The following is a 21,516-nucleotide window of genomic DNA, read 5'->3' as shown; positions in this document are numbered from 1 at the left end:
TATATGAAAAAAAATTCAACGAATCAACTTAAAATACCATTATTTAGATTCCGTTTGGCACCTGTAGACGACGATCCACGAATAATAGGAAACATAAGTTCTTTTGATTTTCCTGTTGGTTTATTCAATATAATCAGCAGCTTATTGCGCTTAAAAACTGATACACATCATTAAAATCAGAGCATCATAAAAAAATATTACCTTTCTCACTACACGAAAGACGTGGGTTAACAACCTTAGTTTGCTTTTTCACCGGCGAATTAAACTGGTCAGAATCAGTATCTACATTGTATTATGTGTTTAGTTAGAAAAAGTATAACTTTATTGAAACGCACGTATAAACACACACATAGGTTACCTTGAACAATAATGGCATTACCAAAATCGAGTGGAAAATCTGCAAAATAGTATAGGTAGCACATAAATACTACATATAAATCTAGCAAAATTCATAACAAATATTTAGGGATATTTTATTACCTTGAACTACATATGTATACAGAACAATTAGTAATCGGAACATTTTATTATGAACAAACTAGTTAATGTTTCCGAACGAAAATATTCTACTTTAACAAAAAACCATGTGCAATAACTCAGTTTCAATGATTTAACTTAACCAAAATATACCCAACATTTCAAAACACCCACGAAAAATGCAAATATACAGCAAAATATTCCACCACGACCGTGATTTCCAACGATTGAACATCAAAATGTGGGTTCAGCGAAAGTATCATGACCTGCTGCACAAATATTCAATAGAATAAACATATAGTCAACGAGTATTGGTATTTTTCTACAATATTACCTTTCGCCTTCCCACGACCCATGATGTGAACAGTCGAACAAAGTGAAACGACAGTTCTCCAAAAAACCTAATGAACGAACATTTGAATTAAAAAGGTAGAAATCGAGTTCGATCGCCATCCAGCGGGAAGGTGAGGGGAATCAGGGATTTGAATTAAAAAGGTAGAAATCGAGTTCGATCGCCATCCAGCGGGAAGGTAAGGGGAATCAGGGATTTGAATTAAAAGGGTAGAAATCGAGTTCGATCACCATCCAGCGGGAAGGTGAGGGGAATCAGGGAATTGAATGAGTTTCCATATAAAGGACCTGGTGAGTTTGACCCTTTTAACCCCTTCACGTTTAAAACCAGTTTGCAGAGAGAATTTTAATTAATGGAATTTTTGACAGGATATAATCTGGACCGTCGAATTATGACAGATCGATGGTCTATATTACTTCTGAATTCTAACTATAAGGGGACCTTTGCTATCTAAGCGGACCCTATATATATATTCGTAAAAAAGATCACACCCTTAAAGTAAAACAAATAGAATTAAAGTGAATTAAGTAATGGAAACAAACACAACTATGTCAAACCGAGACATATTTTCATCTTGATTTTCTTTAAGGTTAGTTATAGTTTATGACCGATTTTTTATAATTTCAAAAAGATGAAAAAAAAATAGTATGAACTTTAAATTTCAAATTCAGATTTCCCCCCTCAATTTTATCTATAAAAATAACTCTTCTTCCACCTTCAAAATTATTCAGTTGCGTTAATAATTCTATACTCTTTTCTCTTCTACTTCCAGTTCTTATTCATTCTTTATGCGCTATTGTTAAACTTTTCTACTCTATTGCTCTTACTCTCTTGATTATAAACAGCTATTACTATCTAATACTCCCTCCGTCCCGTTATTAACGGCACGTTTCTTTTCGGCACGGAGATTAAGAAAAGTAGAATTAAGGGAATTAGATGTGTAGTGTTATTTTAATTAAAAACACACACACAGTCACACACACTGCCTCTCTCTCTGCCTCACCGGTACACGGCGGCGCCGGCGCCGGCGAGCGCCGCCTCGTCGGCTCCTCCCCCGTCCTATCTCTCCCTTCCCTCTCTCCCTCTCTCCATGGCAGAAACCAAACAAAAATTAAAAATTCTTCCCAAAATTGAATGTAAATATGGTTAAGAAAGGAGGCTTTGTTACTCCAAAAATCTGCTGCTGCCGCTGCCGCCACCGGCGAGGCCGCTGCCGGCTTCCACCAAAGAAATTCAAACAACCACTATCATTCAAACAACCAACAAAGAAATTAAAGAAATTCACTACATCATTTCCCCCAAATTCAAGAAGTGCTTAAAGAAATTTAAGAAATTTAGTACATCATTTTCCCCTTTCCGTCCTGACCTCTCCCTCCCTCCCGTTTACAGAACTCCGGCGACCAACAGGTTGGTGGTGGCCGCTCCACCCTCTGTAAACCCTAGCCCCCACATCCCGTACTTGTTGTTCAAGAGGGAGGTCGGCGAGAAGGAAGTGGATTAGAGATGAGGAGGTTGTTGCGCCACTGCAACGGTGCGACGGAGGTGGTGCAGATGCAGAGGCGGCGCAGATCTGGAGGAGGCGGAGGTGGAGGTGGAGGAAGCGGGCGTAGATCTGGAGGAGGCGGAGGTGGAGGAGGCGGGCGCAGATCCGGAGGCGGCGCGATGGAGGCGGCGCAGATCCAGCGGAGGTGGAGGCGGCGGCGCAGATCCGGAGGAGGTGGAGAAGGCGGCGCAGTGGAGAGGTGTGACCGAATGAGAAATTTTGGGGGGAGAAGAGAGAGGGACGATACGATAGAGAGAGAGCTAAAGTTTTAATTGACCTTAAATTAAGTTTATTAGTTGTAGTTAATGAGCCCTAATTTTTCCAAAAAAGGAAACGTGCCATCAATAACGGGACAACCCAAAAAGGAAAACGTGCCATTAATAATGGGACGGAGGGAGTATATATTACTCCATTAGTTCACGATATTATTTCTAGTTTGTGAATGATAGGAGTTTTAAGAAAAGTGATGGATACTAATTGATAATAGTGGGTATTGTTGTGAGTGGAGTTTTGGTCTCACTATTGTTGTAAGTGGAGTTTGTGGATCCTATTGCTATAAATCGAAGTAAAAATGATATTGTGAACATATCAAATTAAATATAGGTTGTATATAAAAAAGAAAAAAGAAAAAAGGAGAACCTAAAACCCTTGAGAGCACAAACAGCAAACTAAGGGCCGAGCTTCGTTAAAACCTATATAAGAAAACCCTCGCGGGAAAACCTTATATTGGAAAAAGAGTACCCGTCTAAAAACCAACAAAGGAGCAAAGAAAAAACAAGAGCGGAAAGTGGCTTCGGGAGCTCCGGCCTAACCATTGCCCCCAAGCCACCAGGCTCAAAGAGAACACGAGAGAAGCAAGCTCAACAAAGAGCGGGCACGGCGCATCACCGACCAAAGCAAACCGGCCCCAAAACACCATTCTCATCAGCTTCCTTGAAAGCGACCTTAACGAAGCTAAGGACACTGTTAGGAAAGAACGTGCCTCCATCAAACATCTCCTCATTCAAATGTTCCAAATCTGCCAAATGATGGAGAGAATCCCAGTTTTCCAATAATTCCCGACAAGAGTGCTAAAAGAAGCATTCCAAGCCTGCACTGGAAAGCTATGAATGTCAATACATTCCAACAACTGCTCACACTGAAACCATCCTAGGAACACCTTCCATACAGACTACACCTGAGAACATTGCCAAAAGATATTATTAATAGGCTCCGCAACACTCGTACACAAGGGACAAAAGTTCGGAGTGATAAGGCCTTGTCGAATAAGACAATCAAGAGTAGGAAGCCGGTTGTGAAGAATCCGCCAACAAACCAACAACCTCCTGTCCTACATTAGGACTTATCATGTCAGCTTTAATTTGGGTAAAAATTAAATTTACAGTAAAATTGCTACATCATTAACGTTCATGTATTTTTTATTCCTTTCAAAATCATGTGCAAAATCAAAATAACCCTAAAATTAGTGTATTTAGGCGTCAATAACCTTATTAATAATGCAATACTTTGATAGTGTCTAAAAATAGAAAGAGAAGTTTTTTTTGGGGATGGTTATTTGAGGGACGGAGGAAGTATTACTCTCTCCGTCCCAATGGAGTTGAATCATTTTCCTTTTTAAAAAAAATTAAGGAAATTAAGCCCCTAATTAAAGCTACTTATTACATTTTTTACTTGAACACATTACTATCTATTTTATTTTACTTTTTCACTCTTTTTCTCAAACCCATTATTCTTTTGTAGAAAAGAAGGAATGAAAAATAGTAGAATTATCTTTTGTAGAAAATTAGAGAAAATAATGAAGGAATTTAAAGGAAGAAATTTTCGTTACTCCCTCGTCTTATCACGATAAATTTATCAATCTAACAGTTTGGGGAGTTGGTTCTAAAAAAAAAAAACATTGGGGGTTTATATCCATATTTTGAAAACCACAGCACCCTCCCATCAAAACCGGAAAAAGGAATATAATAGATCCCGGTGCCACAAGGTGAGCCCTAAAGCACGCTAGCAGGGAAGCGAATGCGAAAAATTTGCAAAAGCGCCGCCCAAAAATTACAAAAGAGGTATGTGAGAAATCGCGCAGTTTCTAAATTTTCTTTATCTTAATTCCCGACATTCATAATCCATTGCTTGCTAAACTCATGATTTTTCATGACTACTTCACCAGATTAAGTTGAGGAAACCCTAACCCTACGAGTCGTTGGAGTCTCTGCTTCAGAAAGTTGATTTGCGCGAGGAGTTTCTATTGTCTGTTCGGGTATGTCTATACTGCATGCGTGGACGTAATTCGTTCCCCTGTTCGGGTTTATGAGCGATTTTGCATTATTATGTTCGCGCTGGAATGGAATTTGGGGATTTATCATTCTGATTTTGCGTAATTTAAATCAGGCATTATCTTCAATTTTCAATTCCAAGCTCTCGAATGTATTGTTAATTGTATCAGTAGAATTTGTTTATATGAAATTCTTGAACGCCGCTTTAGATCTAGGAATCAGTTGACGAAAATGAAATGCATTGGCATTTGAATCTATATCACATAGCCTTTTGCCTTCTTGTTTGGGAAACATTTTGAAAGATTTTGGTATATGTTCAACTTTACATTAATTTTATTGAACTGTAGCAATGTAAGTTTTGTTAATATAAATTTTAGCGTAAATATCATATTAAACCCCAAACTATTCCTGTTTTATAAGAAATGTCATGATTCTGCGGACCGGAATTTGGACGTGGGTCATTTTTGATACAAACCTAATAGTTTGGGATTTTAAAAAACATTTCTTATAGTTTGTGACATTTTTGATAAAGAAGGTGTAATTTGAGGTTTAATATGATATTTACCCTAATTTTTATATGCTGCATTCTTTTGAAAAATTATGAGATAATATTCCATGAAATTTATATTTGAGGATAACTTTCTCTTTTTGTGCTGACAATAGTCCATGATAAAGCTGAAAGCCTTGGGAAAGTATCTTTTGTAAATACACTTTGCTTTTGTTCTTTCAAGGCTCTTGTGTATATTCACTGGTTTTATAATTTGTCTTGTTGTATCTTGTTTCTCCATGAATTGCTTCCTGGTGGATAAACAGACATATTGCCAAAATTCTGAGTGAAATATGTTTGATAGTCAGAACGTTCTTAAATTGCTATTTAGGGCCCTTTGTTCCTCTTTTTTTTCAAATAAACATTTTACCACTTATTTATAATCATGTCAAAGAAAGGGTTGTCAATATTGGACCCTGATTTTTTACATATATTCCAGGACCATTTTTTCCGCAGTGTAAAGAAGTCTGAATAAGGTGAATACATCAGTATATGACAATATTGTCTCATTTCATGACACAAATGCTTTGTTTATGATAGATGTCAAGCGCTTGGACAAATATGAGCTTTGCAATCATACGTAGGGATGTAGAATGGGAGTGGGAGAAGTCAGGGTGGAGTTTTTGGTATATTTATATAATTGGAAGTACTTGCTCGCTCTCTGAAGAGCTTTTGATCTGGCAAAAATTTAGAGGATGAGGAGATCATATTTTAATTCGAATAAATAATTGCTTTGGAGTATCTTGGAGCATATGAGCAACGGAGCTTGTGGAGCACCGCTCACCTCAAGGATTGCTCTCTTGGTTTGCTTCATAAGTTTTGTTCTTCTTTGATTTTTTTTCCTTGTCAAATCATTCAAATGATGACAGAAGACATATAGGGTTACCTAAGCTGGCGTTGTTGACTGCTTTTAACTTGTCTCCCCATTCATAAGTGTTTTCTATCTGCAGAATATTTCTTTGACTTCACCTACAAAGACCAAGAATGAGTGGCCGTTTCTCTCGCACTATCTATGTCGGAAACCTTCCTGCTGATATTAGGGAATCAGAAGTCGAAGACTTATTTTACAAGGTTTGTTATTTTATTATGTTTCTTTTTGATTGTCTGGTTTGACTAAATTTGATTATGTATTTTTCGGTACCCAACTCAATTTGTAATATCTTATGGACTTTAGTTGGGTTACTTATCATTGTTGCAGGAGGAAATTATTGTCCACAATTCTTCCTCATGTTGTATTATTTTTGTTAGAGATGCATGTCAATTCTGATGCAGAAATAAAGGTTTAGTTGCATAAAAAAATTATAAACCTAAATCCATTTTTCAATTGCAAAGTGAACTTCTACTTTTTCATTATCATTCAACTTTCATAGTTTTTCAGTTGCAATACAAACAATACTTTCTATCCAAGCAGAAAGTTGACATTTATGAATTCATGATTTGCTATTTTTGGATTCTTATGTCATTAATTATTTTTCTACTTTTTACCTTTAACCTCGAATGTATGGGTCTCCTCCCCCACTTCAAAAATGCTAAAAATATCCTTGTGATAGTAATGGGACAAGTTCTAGTATTTATGTCATAATACTGGGCAGTAAAATGTTACAATTTTAAATTTCTGAAAGTTCATGACTGAAATTCTCAAGATTGATAGTTCATATTTGATTCGAAATGTAAAGCACTGTGAATTATTGTGTAATCAACTCTGAAATAACTCTGAAAAACCTTTTACTGCCTGTCTCTTGTCCAGTGCATTAATAATCAACATAATTTGTTCATTATTCTTTTCTTTCAGTATGGCCGCATCTTGGATATTGAACTGAAGATTCCACCTCGTCCTCCTTGCTATTGTTTTGTGGAGGTAATTTTCTTCCATACACTGGGTTTTGCTGTGCGCAAGATATATTTTAAAATATATTTGGGATATTTTAATGCAAATGAAGCATTTGTATTTCACTTTCTGATGTTTTTTATTTTTCCCTGGAGGCTTTGGTGTTAAATAATCGATTCCTGATTGTCTAATTTTGTTTATATCTGACTTTCTGATGTTTTTTATTTTCCTGGAGGCTTTGGTATGAAATAATCAATTCCTCATTTGTCTAATTTTGTTTATGTAGTTTGAGAATGCCCGGGATGCTGAAGATGCGATAAGGGGCAGAGATGGCTATAACTTTGATGGCTGTCGGTTGAGGGTGAGTTTTTTTTAAAACTCGAATATCTTCCCTTAATTTTCATTCGTAAAGCTTATTGTGTCTTTTCTCCATTTCTTTCTCGCTAATTTTCTTCTTAATTCAGGTTGAACTTGCTCATGGTGGCAGAGGACCATCATCCTCCAGTGATCGCCGTGGTGGTGGTGGTGGTTATAGTGAAAGGGGCAGCGGTGGTGGAGGCGGTGGTGGAGGTGGAAGTGGCAGTGGTGGTGGCAGATTTGGTGTGTCCCGCCATTCTGATTATCGAGGTATGCTGATTCTACTTAATTATGTTTCTATGCTTGGCTGCATATGGCTGTTTTTGTTGGGGGCATCTTGCCTAATTTTATGATTTCTCTTGATCTGGTTCCTCTTGCAACAGTGATTGTTCGTGGGCTTCCGTCTTCTGCTTCTTGGCAAGATTTAAAGGTTAGTTAAGCGTAGGATGTTTTCTATTCTAAGATGCTGTATGTTTGGCTAGACTTGTTTGCTAATCATTGCAAGAAATGTTTCAGGATCATATGCGGAAAGCTGGTGATGTCTGTTTTGCTGAAGTTTCCCGTGATAGTGAAGGTATTACTTTTGCTGACACATTCATATTTGTTTGCCGCTTTGTTGTTATCTTGATAGTCAAGTATTTTCTGTAAAGCTACCTTATGGTTATGATGAAATGAGTCATCTGATATGGATGGTGAGCTTTATTTTCTTGACTGCAGGAACTTATGGCTTAGTTGATTATACTAATTACGAGGACATGAAATATGCTGTAAGTTTATCTTGACTAATCAGATTATTCTAATTATGAGTCCAACCTTTTTAGTTTATTCAAACAGTTGCTAAAACTTTTTGATTCATCAGATGCGTAAGCTTGATGATAGTGAGTTCAGAAATCCTTGGACCAGAACTTATATCCGGGTATCTTCTACATTTCTTCTACTCTTTGCTTTTTGCCTCCTACATTTTTTTGGTTGGTTTGTCTGTAAGCATTTAAAATTTCATATCAGTATTTGCTGTTCATTTATTCCAGTACCTTATTAGTTGTTACCTTAAAGTTATGCCAGAGGTGATTTTACACAAGCCTTTGCAATTTGATCAAGGAGGTTTTGTTGCATCACTTTTGAAATGTGATAATATTGAAAGCATACATGTTTGTATGATTGTATCTTTATTCCTTGCATTTTTGGTCTGTCTGCTGTAAACTTAATTTAGGTAAAGGAATATAAGGGCAGCCCTTCAAGAAGCCGAAGTAGGAGTCGCAGCAGAAGCAGAAGTCCGAGAAGGAGAAGGTAGGCACATAGCGTTTAGTTAGAAGCAGACCCAGCACATGCATCTGGTTGAACTCAGTGCAGCACATACGGTATATCATTCATATCTGATTCCAGAGACTGAAAAATAGTCGTTTTTTATGCAGCAGGTCACTGGACCGATCAGCTTCAAGATCACCCTCAGCATCGCCTGTTAAACCATCCCGGTATGTTGGTATATTTGTCTAAAAGCTATTGCGAATTTGAAATTACCGTGACAGTGTTCTGCTGTTGGAACTTTCTGAACTTCTCAAGTCATCTTCTTGGGCTTTGCCTGCTATATTTTTGCAGACCCAGATCGAGGTCCAGATCAAGATCAAGGTCCAAATCGAGGTCTGCATCCCCGCTCCCGGTAATGCCCTGTTCCATATGAAAGGGAAATGTCCGTAGGATTTGAAACATTTAAATAAATTGATTTTGTAACATTTTTTTTATTCGTATAATTGATTCATTGCAGGCTAGGTCCAGCAGTCCTTGATTTTCCCAATGCGTGTCCAATGTAAAACTCATGTGGTGCAAAACTTTCTTGGCATATGATTTGGTGCCGAATGATGTCTTGAGACTGGAACTATCATTCTAGATTGAAAATTATTAGAACTTGGAACTTGGGGATGTTTGTTGTGATCGTTTTAGAGATGTGGTTAATTCACAATTTGTTTTTCGCTGGATAAGATTTGTTTGGTTATGATTTCTGCGACTAGATAGACAATATTAGCATTTTGGATTAGTAACTAGAAAGACTGCCGAGTTGAAACATTTTAGTGGCATGCTGTGTTTCAAGTGTTTTCTGTCATTAGATAAATCAAACGGTGTTCTTGGATAGTGTAACTTAGAATGTTCCTGGGCATCTTGCTTCTTGAGAAAGAGCATTTTATTTCTACTTTTTTGGCTGCTGTGGTCATAAATCTTGCTTGTGAAATGGATCTTTCTTTTTGGTTAGGTTATGTTTAGTGTTGATGTACCCAAATACTGCTTTCAAAATATGACAGTATAATCTGTACCAAATTCGGAATCCCTTTCACGTGATATAATAAAGCAAGGGGTGGAATTAAATCTACCCACATCAATAAAATGTCTTGCAAAACTACCCACTTTGAAAGTCAAAGCCGAAAAGTACACTTGATGGTGATGGGTTGCTTGGTTTTTTGTAAAAGTTCTTACACTTTTCTTACACAAGTACAATTGTGTAAGAAAATGTGTAAGATAGGTAGTTAAAAATGCACAAAACCAGATAAATGTGCAATTATTGTAAGATGATTGACGTATAATGCCCTAAGTTTGAAAATAATGAAGGTAAGTTTGTGTATAATAAACAGTAATACGAGGATGTAAAAAATTTTACTTTAAGTATATTTGGAAACAAAAAAAAATTCTGAACCTAATGTATACATTATCCGCCAGTAAAAAATAGCCGCTCTCAATAGCCGCCTGGTTGTTTATCCTGGCGGCTATTTCTTAAGGCTATTTTTTACTGGCGGATAATATATACATTAGGTTCAGAATTTTTTTTTGTTTCCAAATATACTTAAAGTACAATTTTTTACATCCTCCTATTACTTTTTTATTATACACAAACTTACCTTAATTTTGTATTCTTTTTTTAAAATATATTCTATGAAGTAGAAATACATAATAGGCTTGTATTTAGACAAATTTGGATCATAGTGGTGTAATAAGTCTCGAATTTTTTATTTTATTTTATTTAACATGAATTAATATAGCCTAACACATAAAATAATAGAAAATGTTGGATAAAAAAAATATATAATCATATACTCCCTCCGTCCACGAAATGAGTACCCATATTTCCTTTTTCGTCCGTCCACGAAATGAGTACCCATTTCCCTTTTTGGCAAGTGTACCACACACATCTCTTTAATTAATACACTCAAAAAGTGGGACCCATAAACTATTCACACTACACTCTTTACATTTCTTAAAACCCGTGCCGTCCACAAATGGGTACTCATTTCGTGGACGGAGGGAGTATTATGAAATAGTAAAATATTATAGAGCCTACCACATACGTATCCGCCAGTAATTCGTATCCTCTAGAATTAGCCGCGTGAAAGAAACCCTAAGCGGCTACTTCTAGCGGATACTTTTTTACTGACGGATAATAGTACTATGTCATTTATAACTGGTTTTTATATCACAATATATATAAATTTTATTTATTAGAGTTCATATTAATGGTTTTTGTATTTTTTTCAATTTTGAAGAGCTAAAGCTAATTCAATTGTGATTGGACAATTCAACCGGCAACTCTAGTATGGGAATCTATAGGCTTTGCAGAAAATTGTAATTCACGGGTATTGGGATAGAGCGGGCACGGCTTTTGTGGGATTTCTTTGACCACATTGAAGATTTGATATGGTCGAAATCTTGGGTAGGGCCCATTAGGGTAATTTTTGTTGTTAAATTAAGGTAGAATTTTTGAGAAGCAGCCGCACCATCATTTGTTCAAGCGGATACTGATTTTTTTCGTGTGAGAGTGAGAAGCAGCCGCTGTTTCATTTTTTCAAACGAGGAGTTCATTCGGTCTTTCTTCAAATCCATTCACGCCATGGCTTCTTCTTCAAACCAAGTAAGTATACTACATTTTTAAGTATTATTTGGTATATGTTCGGCCAAGTAAGTTTATTTGTTATTTGTTTTGTATATGTTAGATATATTTATATGTTAAGAATCTATATGTTTTGTATATGTTTCGAATTTTGTATATTTTTAAGTAAGTATATGTTTTGTATGTTTCGAATTTTTATATGTTTTGTATATGGGTGAATTTTTATGTTAGAATCATTATGTTAGAATTTATATGTTTTATGTTAGAATTTATATGTTTCGAATTTTTATATGTTTTGTATAGTATTGAATTTTGATTTAGATATAGTATTTGTTGATTTATTTATATGTTTCGTATATGTTAGATATAGTGTAGTAGTTGAGTGTTGTTACAAGTTTGAGTATAGTTTCAGTGTTGTTAGAATTTTTATTTAGTTGAAGCATATTTAGATATATTTAATCGTCTATTTAGATCATTAGGTTAATTTTACTGTATTACGCATAAAATAATAACGTTTTTTGGGTTATTCAGAATTTAAAAACTTGTAACATACTAATAAAAACATATAGAACCATAATTACCTAATATCCGCCAGTAATTAATCGTTTTAAGAAGTAGCCGCCGGGTTTGAAAACACCAGGCGGCTACTTCTTAAAAATTAATTACTGGCGGATACTTGTTTATTGTGGTTCTATATTTTTTTATTTATGTTTCTAGTAATTTAATAGTTAATTATGCATTATTATTAGTTGATGTTTGTTAATTATTATGTTTTGTAAATTGAGTTATTTTTTGTATTGAATAGGTCCGTTATTCGAGGCCCGAGCAAATCAATCGTCCAACAGTTGAGATCAGTACGTACAACAATATTAGTTACCTATCGACAGTAGTCCAGAGACTAATCGAAATTGGCGGTTTTGCACTGGAGAATACGTTCAGGCAGGGGTGCTTTGGGCTGATGTTGGATTGGCAGCCGGGCCAGAAGTGCAATGCTGCATTGCACCATATTGTCTCTCGTCATCTTCAGATCAGGAGAGACAATGAGGATGATGAGATCTCCTTCTACATCAACGGGAGGAAGGTTGAGTTTACTCCGAGAGATTTCGCTCTCGTGACAGGATTGTCCTTTGGGGATGATCCTTTTGACCCCGAGGCTGAGCACGATCTGGGGCAGGCTCAGACATTAGACAATTTTGCCGCTCTAAGCCGGTGTCAGTGGCGGGACCGCGGGATATATATTTCGACACCGTCAATCCAGTGGTTGACCCCGACGGCGGGTTGTACCTCCGTGTGGCCCACTTGTTGGTGCTACACGCATTTGTATTAGGAGTGGACGTGCGACGACCCGTGCAGTCCTGGACTTGGAAGCTGGTGGATGATTTGCCGGCCTTTTCCAGATTTCCTTGGGGATCGTGCGCGTATAGGAGCTTGAACTACAGGTTGAAGCACAGCACAATCAAAAAGGATTGTAAAAAGTATCACTTCTACGGTCCTTCTGGGTCCTATTCATTTGGGGTCTTGAGAAAATTCCCAATTGGGCCCAGCCATAGCCATATGCAATGCGGGGGTTTACCCTAGATTTCGGAGGTGGACTTTCGTGAAGACCAAGTTGGATGGGTTACAGAGTTTTTTTGAGTCTCCGGTAATAATTTAGTTGTTTATTTGTTAATATTATTTTATTTTATGAATATTAATGTTTGACTACATTTTTTTTGTTTCTAGGAGAACGGGATATGGGAGATGATCCCCGATGAGTACGAGGCCAAGACATCTTATTGGCTATCGGTGGCAGGCGTCAATGCCGGGATAGGGGTTCGAGTACCAGAGCCGGGAGTCTTTGGTCATAGGCAGCCTCGGGCGCGCTACACTGGTGGGGACCACAACGAGGATGCTCCTGAGCATCAACCTCAGCGTCGCAGTATGAGACAGGATACTGGCAAGCGCCCGAGGGGACAACTAGTGGACACCTCATCGAGCAGCAGCCATCACGATCAGAGCATTGGGGGCGATCACCCCGTTGATTCTGGTGAAGGTCTCACAGTCACAGAGCCCCGAGGCCTAGGCACGAGGATGCTCCTGCACCATCACAGTGGAGCGAGGAGGATTGGCAGCGCATGCAGCACATGATGCGCGAGAGTGATGAACGGGTAGCGAGGACCGTGGAGGACAGCCTGTTCAGGAAGATTAAGAATTGGTTCGAGGACAAGTTGGATGCTATGCGTTGCCGATGCTCGCATAGCACTGATGTTCACGTGCCCAGACCTGCTCCACGATCTCACTCTGACAGGAGACGCGAGCCCCAGCCCGAGCCCGACTCCGATCCGGCGCAGCCTACATCCTCAGAGGCCCCATCGCATCATCGATCCCCTGCACATGAGTCTCCTGCACGAGAGGTGGGACAGACTACTGGTGATGCCATGCACACCCCGCAGTGGCAGCATGATCCGTTTGGTGGCCCGACTAGTTTTGGGCATGTGCAGACTCCGCACATGGGTACGAGGCAAATGCCCACATTCGAGGCGTCCAGTTCTTATGGTGGGCCACGCTACTCGTGGGCTGAGCCGGGCACGAGTTCAGCATACCCTTTTGAGCCGGCCCGTTCTTCGGCTCCGATCCTGACTCAAGATGAGATGCACGAGTATTGGAAGCAGTTTAGTGGGGTATGTTGTCGTTGCATTAAATTTACAAGTCATTTAATTTAAATTATGTCAACATTGTTTAACTTGCGTTGTTTTAAGTGAATTATAGGGAGTTTCTGAGGCAGTTTCTGTGGCAGTAGCTGCTGTTCCCCTCAGTATTTGTGCACCAGAGGTTCCACGCAGAAGCCGCCGAGAACGGAACCCGTCGGCTGCACTTCGATCACCGTACGTGCACAGCGCCGTGCCGAGACCCGTCGACTCACAGTATGTTGACGGGTTTGAGCGTATGATGAAAGCTGGCAACCGTGGCAACTACCGGACGATGTCGGTGGCAGAGAGCGAACACCCTCTCCCGTTTAGCTTTTGGACCACTATGCAAAACACGAGGACTGACCTCTCGTCCAATGTTGGTTAATTTATGAATCAGTTGTTATCATGTAAGTCTGGTCACTTGTTACTAACATTTAAGTACGTGCAGGCTGTTGATTGCTACATGATGACGATGAGATCGAGGTTGATGAGGGGTGATGACTTGATAGACGGTGTTGATGCGAGGACCACTATCGTATTGGATACAGAATTATTCGTAAGCATTTAATTAAATATTATTATTGGATACAGAATTATAATCAAATATGCTTTTAATATAATGTTTAATTGCTGCAGAAATATTTCGATGATGAATTCACAGAGTTGATGTCAGCGTGGCGGGAAATGTTTCCCTCGAAGGCAGAAGGGCGGTTTAGATTTCCGACGGAGTTTTTGCTACGTGGCAACCGCATTCCAAGAAGATGTATATGGTGCATGGGCAGGGGGTATCTTCGACTCATGGCTCTTGGATGCATGCCACAACGGTACACATATATATCTACAGTATAAATATGTTGGAGTAGTTCATTTTTTATTTCCTCTTCACCAATTGCATTTGCGTGTGCAGCTCATTTTGCCTATACATGTGTATGGACGTTACATTACATGCCGAGTGGATTTGCTGAGTGGAGTTTGCGACATCTTCGATTCGCAGTTGTTCAAGACCCTGTCGCAGAAGCGCTTCGATGTGATCGCCGCCCTATATCCGCTGCAGTGCCTGTTGGGTAAGATGCTTGAAGTGTCCCAGTGGTTCGAAAGGACCACGATTGTCGCCAACCCGTTGGAAAACCTCCAATGGCGAAGGTTGAAAATCCAATATGCCGACGAGAATGAGCAGTTTCAGCAGCCGATCAATGCAGCTCCGGTGTTTTTGCGTGCATGTATGTGGAGCGTTGATATCAGGCTCGCCGAGCCTTGCGTGGGGCAATGGGCACGCCGCCGACTATAGCGCAAGATAGGCAGTAGCATCTACGAGTTTTGCATCCCCGCATCGAAATAGCTTATGTATTTGTACATTTAAATGATAATTATGCAAATGACGTTTTGATTAGAGGTTGCAGTATCTTTTTGAGTATGTTTCTATGATTTTCCACTTGCATCCTAGATAAAATTATGAAATAAGATGATTTATGCAACTAGCCGCCAGTAAATAATTATCCGCAATCAGTAGCCGCTTGAAAAATTTCAGCGGCTATCACGGCGGGTAATTAATTTCTGGCGGCTACTTGGGCTAAACGTCTTATTTGATAGTTTAATGCAACAAAGCATACTTTGGGTGTTTTATGCTATTAACTAAACTTTTATATAAAACATTGTTCATTTCTCCAAAGTCTCATTCATAATTTCAACTCATAATTGTTAAGACATGTCATGTTGGTCATTACTAAAGGCGTGTTTTTCTGCTTCAAATATTTCAAATCAGGAAGCGCAATAGCTTCTAAAACATCAAAAAACCGCTAATTATCAAAGTATCCGCCAGTAAATACATATCCGCGGCCAGTAGCCGCTGATGTTTTTGTTGGGCGGCTACTAGTGCTAAACCATTAATTACTGGCGGATAGTGAGCATTCCATGGTGTTTGCTAGTTCATCGATATTATGCAAATGACACCGCTTCGAAATTTATTCAATCAGTATCCAATACTCCCAACTTCAGAACATCAATTAGTGGAATGAAAAAACATCAATATCCATCGAAATTTAATATAAAAGGAAATTAAACTACTGCTCCCAGCCCGTACCCTTGCATGCTCTACGTGTGTGGCCAGGCGAGCCACATAGACCACAGGTTTTGGGTGCTCGTTTTCCCAGACTACTTGATGCATCCGCTGTAGTAGTCCTTTGTGTGACACCCTAATCTAATTAAAGTGTTAAATATAAATTTAAATAATTTTTGACAGCGGAAATAACATAAAGATTTGGATTATTTTCAAGAAATAACTTTTTAAATAAAATACTTGAAATAACTTGAAAAGAAGGCCAGCCATGCTAGGAAGCTAATATGATAACATTAAACTTGATAAGTTACACCAAAATCTCAAGAGTAGTTTGAGACTTCGAAAACTGTACAAAACAAAAGGTTGGGGTGTAACTACAACATTATATTTTCCAAAAATATTTACTTGACGCGCCCATTCGATCCTCTACGCGTCTCCAACCTTAGTTACCTGAAAATGTTAAATATGGGATGAGCATACAGGGTACACTCAGTGTGGGAACATGCAATCATTGTCCACGTTAATAAAATGAGAATCACATATGATCAATACATTCGTAACTGAAAGTCGCACGGTGGCATACCAAGGACCTTTCCGTCCTGGACCGATTGAGCCGGCCCCTGGCGACTGGTTGCAACCATAACTTTAACATGAAATCGCATTGTGGCATACCAAGGACTTTAATGTCCTGGACCCATTGAGCGGGCCCCTAGCGATATAATTTAATGCAACTCACATATGGTAAACACATGATATTAAAATGGACAAGAATTAACCACGGCATGTACTGAAATAAATCCCACACCTGTAACTTGAACTTGAAAGTTAATTTTGATAATTCAAAGTAAAATCCATGTCCTAGTCGCGCGCCGCACCTAGTCAGATAAATTCAAATAATAACATATAAGGGCCTATTTGAAATGTAAAGATAATGTAAATAAATATTAAGAATTTATTATCATAAAACCATTTAAAATCATTGGTCTAATAAATTATTAAAGAACTTTTCTTATAAAAAGATTTGGGCTCAATACTTAAGTAAAACTAAGTTCAAATTAATAATCTAGCCCAAATATTGTATTAATGACATCTTTTGAAAAATGATATGCAAATGCAAGTTCATTGGATAATTAAAAAGAGCCCAATCATTTAATAAAATTAAGCCCCAATTAAAGCCCATTCCCCAGCCCATCATCTAATCTCAACTTAAATTCACCCACACGCACACCAACACACAAACTCACGCAGTCTCACTCCCTCTCAGCCCTCCTCCCTCTCATCTTCTTCCTATCTCCCTTCTTCCCTCATCTCTCGCCCTCGCCTCTCATCCCCCTCTGTCCTTCTCTTCGCCGCCTGCCAGTGCCACCGCCCCGTCCTCATCTCCTTCACCTCCTGGCCGACAGCAGCAGCGGGGCTGCCATCGCCGCCCTCTGCGTTGACAGCAGCACCGCCCCGCCACCTGCTCTCTCTGTCCGCCCGGAATAGCACGGCAGCGGCCAAAGCCACCGCGCCGCGGCCTCTGGCTCCTCCCTCGTCGGTCGCCACCCCGGCTTCTCTCCGCCGGCTGCCATGGCGTACAGCGCCGGCGGCGTGGCTCCCCTTCTCCTATTGCTTACGCCGCTAACTATTAACCGCCGCCGCTTCACCGGCGGTCCAGCATCCGCTCACCAACAACTCCCCATCTCCACTCTACTTCTATGTTTCTAATTTCATTTTTTCTTTCTTTTTCTTTTGATTATTACAGAAAAATAAAATGATTATGCATCTGCTATGGATTCTATTATGCTGTGTAGAATAAATAGGATTTTGGGGAGTTTGGTGTTTGCCTAAAATAAAATAACCGATGTACTGAAATGAAACTACAGAAATAATTAAAGTTACCAGCTGAATGAGAGTTGCAGAATGAGATATGTGGTGAGAGGAAACATCAATGGTTGAATTTACGGTTTTGAAAGGTTTTGAAATCTTTTCAGAAAATGGAAAGAAGTAAACATGATAAAAATGAGGCGGTGGAAACTGGTAGATAAACTTTAAATTGAATGAATTTCATGATGCACAAGACTATTAAATTAAAATGATGCGTGCTCCCCAAGAATTAAAGAAATGTGGCTGAGGAATAAACATAAAAATGTGGCTGAAAAGAAAGGCACGTAATTTTTATCTCAAGGAATTAGTAAAGGAAAGAAATTAATGCTCACAATTTACTAAAAAATGTCATGGGATTTTACTATATCATTAGTCCAATATCAAGAAAATAAGAATAAAAATATAATTAAGGTCTAATATGTAAAATAAAATGTAATCGTGGTCCCATCTTAAATCAGAGTATTAGATAATATAAATCTATATTTTTTTAAAGGCATAATTTATAATTTAAAGTGATAATCTAACTAGGGGCGCAACTAGATTAAACACAAACTCGACTCATAGATATATATTTTAATAACTAAAAAATATAATAATTTTCAAATAAAATTTGCAAATGAAGTAAATGGTTTTGGGCTGTGACAAACCTACCCACTTAAAAGAATTTCGTCCTCGAAATTTAACAAATCATAGCTGCAATAATCTTCAACATAATAACTTGAATACTGAACTGAACTTGTACTTTCTGATAATACTTCAATCATTGCAGCAAAACTCAACATACTTTCAACGTAAATAATTTATACTCATCCCCATGAAAATATTTTGAAATACATTTACCTTTAAGTCGGAGCACGTAGAGGTCGAATGGATTTGTCATACTTTACTTAAAAACATTTTAAGAAAATTTTTATTTTGCAGAGTCTACAGGAAAGTAGACCTGCTCTGATACCACCTTGTGACACCCTAATCTAATTAAAGTGTTAAATATAAATTTAAATAATTTTTGACAGCGGAAATAACATAAAGATTTGGATTATTTTCAAGAAATAACTTTTTAAATAAAATACTTGAAATAACTTGAAAAGAAGGCCAGCCATGCTAGGAAGCTAATATGATAACATTAAACTTGATAAGTTACACCAAAATCTCAAGAGTAGTTTGAGACTTCGAAAACTGTACAAAACAAAAGGTGGTGGGTGTAACTACAACATTATATTTTCCAAAAATATTTACTTGACGCGCCCATTCGATCCTCTACGCGTCTCCAACCTTAGTTACCTGAAAATGTTAAATATGGGATGAGCATACAGGGTACACTCAGTGTGGGAACATGCAATCATTGTCCACGTTAATAAAATGAGAATCACATATGATCAATACATTCGTAACTGAAAGTCGCACGGTGGCATACCAAGGACCTTTCCGTCCTGGACCGATTGAGCCGGCCCCTGGCGACTGGTTGCAACCATAACTTTAACATGAAATCGCATTGTGGCATACCAAGGACTTTAATGTCCTGGACCCATTGAGCGGGCCCCTAGCGATATAATTTAATGCAACTCACATATGGTAAACACATGATATTAAAATGGACAAGAATTAACCACGGCATGTACTGAAATAAATCCCACACCTGTAACTTGAACTTGAAAGTTAATTTTGATAATTCAAAGTAAAATCCATGTCCTAGTCGCGCCGCACCTAGTCAGATAAATTCAAATAATAACATATAAGGGCCTATTTGAAATGTAAAGATAATGTAAATATAAATATTAAGAATTTATTATCATAAAACCATTTAAAATCATTGGTCTAATAAATTATTAAAGAACTTTTCTTATAAAAAGATTTGGGCTCAATACTTAAGTAAAACTAAGTTCAAATTAATAATCTAGCCCAAATTTGTATTAATGACATCTTTTGAAAAATGATATGCAAATGCAAGTTCATTGGATAATTAAAAGAGCCCAATCATTTAATAAAATTAAGCCCCAATTAAAGCCCATTCCCCAGCCCATCATCTAATCTCAACTTAAATTCACCCACACGCACACCAACACACAAACTCACGCAGTCTCACCCCTCTCAGCCCTCCTCCCTCTCATCTTCTTCCTATCTCCTTCTTCCCTCATCTCTCGCCCTCGCCTCTCATCCCTCTGTCCTTCTCTTCGCCGCCTGCCAGTGCCACCGCCCCGTCCTCATCTCCTTCACCTCCTGGCCGACGCAGCAGCGGGGCTGCCATCGCCGCCCTCTGCGTTGACAGCAGCACCGCCCGCCACATGCTCTTCTGTCCGAGGAATAGCACGGCAGGGGCCAAAGCCAGCGCGCGCGGGGCTCCTCCCTCGTCGGTCGCACACCCAGGCTTCTCTCCGCCGGCTGCCATGGCGTTACAGCGCCGGCGGCGTGGCTCCCCTTCTCCTATTGCTTACGCCGCTAACTATTAACGCCGCCGCTTCACCGGCGGTCCAGCATCCGCTCACCAACAACTCCCCATCTCCACTCTACTTCTATGTTTCTAATTTCATTTTATTTTTCTTTTTCTTTTGATTATTACAGAAAAAATAAAATGATTATGCATCTGCTATGGATTCTATTAGCTGTGTAGAATAAATAGGATTTTGGGGAGTTTGGTTTTTGCCTAAAATAAAATAACCGATGTACTGAATGAAACTACAGAAATAATTAAAGTTACCAGCTGAATGAGAGTTGCAGAATGAGATATGTGGTGAGAGGAAACATCAATGGTTGAATTTACGGTTTTGAAAGGTTTGAAATCTTTTCAGAAAATGGAAAGAAGTAAACATGATAAAAATGAGGCGGTGGAAACTGGGAGATAAACTTTAAATGAATGAATTTCATGATGACAAGACTATTAAATTAAAATGATGCGTGCTCCCCAAGAATTAAAAAATGTGGCTGAGGAATAAATATAACAAAATGTGGCTGAAAAGAAAGGCACGTAATTTTTATCTCAAGGAATTAGTAAAGGAAAGAAATTAATGCTCACAATTTACAAAAAATGTCATGGGATTTTACTATATCATTAGTCCAATATCAAGAAAATAAGAATAAAAATATAATTAAGGTCTAATATGTAAAAAAAAATGTAATCGTGGTCCCATCTTAAATAGAGAGTATTAGATAATATAAATCTATATTTTTTAAAGGCATAATTTATAATTTAAAGTGATATATCTAACTAGGGGCGCAACTAGATTAAACACAAACTCGACTCATAGATAATATTTTATAACTAAAAAATAAATAATTTTCAAATAAATTGCAAATAAGAAGTAAATGGTTTTGGGCTGTGACACTTTGAGTAGGCCTCTCACCAGCTGAAGGAATTCTAGATTTCTTGGTCGACCAGCTTGTCGCCGAGAAAGGTTTGGCAAAACAATATCAGTTGCAACTTCAAACGGAATTTCCCAGTGCTCTAAGGGAGGCAAGTGATTTACTGGACCGGAGTATGTTTGAACCAGTGAACTCCGCAGGTAGTAAAGCTTCCACGTAATCTTCCACTGGCTCTTTCGCCTCACTGCGAAAAGAAAGATTTATTTAGTAGGCATCTAATAACTGTAATTTTATAATAAAATAGATTTAGCATACGTAATGGCTGCGATCGCATGAGAACCACGGCATGCCGTCCAGGTCGAATTCATTGCATTCACAGCTCT

General features: G+C 38.4%; 1 protein-coding gene and 1 long non-coding RNA gene across 9 annotated transcripts; one reads left to right on the top strand and one right to left on the bottom strand.

Moving 5' to 3' along the window:
* Nucleotides 1-40: 40 nt before the first annotated feature.
* On the bottom strand, nt 41-1,126 carry LOC130993331 (uncharacterized). The gene is made up of 4 exons (XR_009091636.1): nt 812-1,126; nt 359-397; nt 202-282; nt 41-112 (listed from the first exon to the last, which is right to left on the bottom strand). It is a non-coding gene; the product is annotated as an uncharacterized LOC130993331 (long non-coding RNA).
* A 3,137-nt stretch (nt 1,127-4,263) lies between these two features.
* Nucleotides 4,264-9,526, top strand: LOC130993330 (serine/arginine-rich splicing factor SR34A-like). Of its 8 annotated transcripts, none has more exons than XM_057918178.1 (15): nt 4,283-4,432; nt 4,537-4,626; nt 5,730-5,992; nt 6,140-6,260; nt 6,982-7,047; nt 7,304-7,378; nt 7,482-7,644; nt 7,758-7,804; nt 7,891-7,948; nt 8,092-8,141; nt 8,234-8,290; nt 8,585-8,661; nt 8,790-8,846; nt 8,971-9,031; nt 9,137-9,526. In XM_057918178.1, the coding sequence occupies exons 4-15, from the start codon at nt 6,174-6,176 to the stop codon at nt 9,155-9,157; spliced, it is 819 nt and encodes a 272-aa protein (XP_057774161.1). In that variant the 5' UTR covers nt 4,283-4,432; nt 4,537-4,626; nt 5,730-5,992; nt 6,140-6,173; the 3' UTR covers nt 9,158-9,526. The 8 variants fall into 8 exon arrangements, with proteins under 8 accessions (XP_057774154.1, XP_057774161.1, XP_057774162.1 ...); XM_057918179.1 differs by lacking the exon at nt 5,730-5,992 and adding an exon at nt 5,629-5,665; XM_057918172.1 differs by having other exon boundaries at nt 4,284-4,432; nt 8,787-8,846.
* Nucleotides 9,527-21,516: the final 11,990 nt, after the last annotated feature.

Source organism: Salvia miltiorrhiza, chromosome 7 (genome assembly GCF_028751815.1).
Source record: "Salvia miltiorrhiza cultivar Shanhuang (shh) chromosome 7, IMPLAD_Smil_shh, whole genome shotgun sequence".
Lineage (NCBI taxonomy): Eukaryota > Viridiplantae > Streptophyta > Magnoliopsida > Lamiales > Lamiaceae > Salvia > Salvia miltiorrhiza.
Note: the sequence above shows the minus strand (reverse complement) of the source record. Positions and strands in the feature narration are given on the sequence as shown.

Bases quoted from the DNA above. Each gene is read 5' to 3' on its own strand.
- LOC130993330 (XM_057918171.1), top strand. From the start codon at position 6,174: ATGAGTGGCCGTTTCTCTCGCACTATCTATGTCGGAAACCTTCCTGCT. The intron at 6,261-6,981 runs GTTTGTTATTTT...CTTTTCTTTCAG, and splicing joins TCGAAGACTTATTTTACAAG to TATGGCCGCATCTTGGATAT. The intron at 9,032-9,136 runs GTAATGCCCTGT...GATTCATTGCAG, and splicing joins GGTCTGCATCCCCGCTCCCG to GCTAGGTCCAGCAGTCCTTG.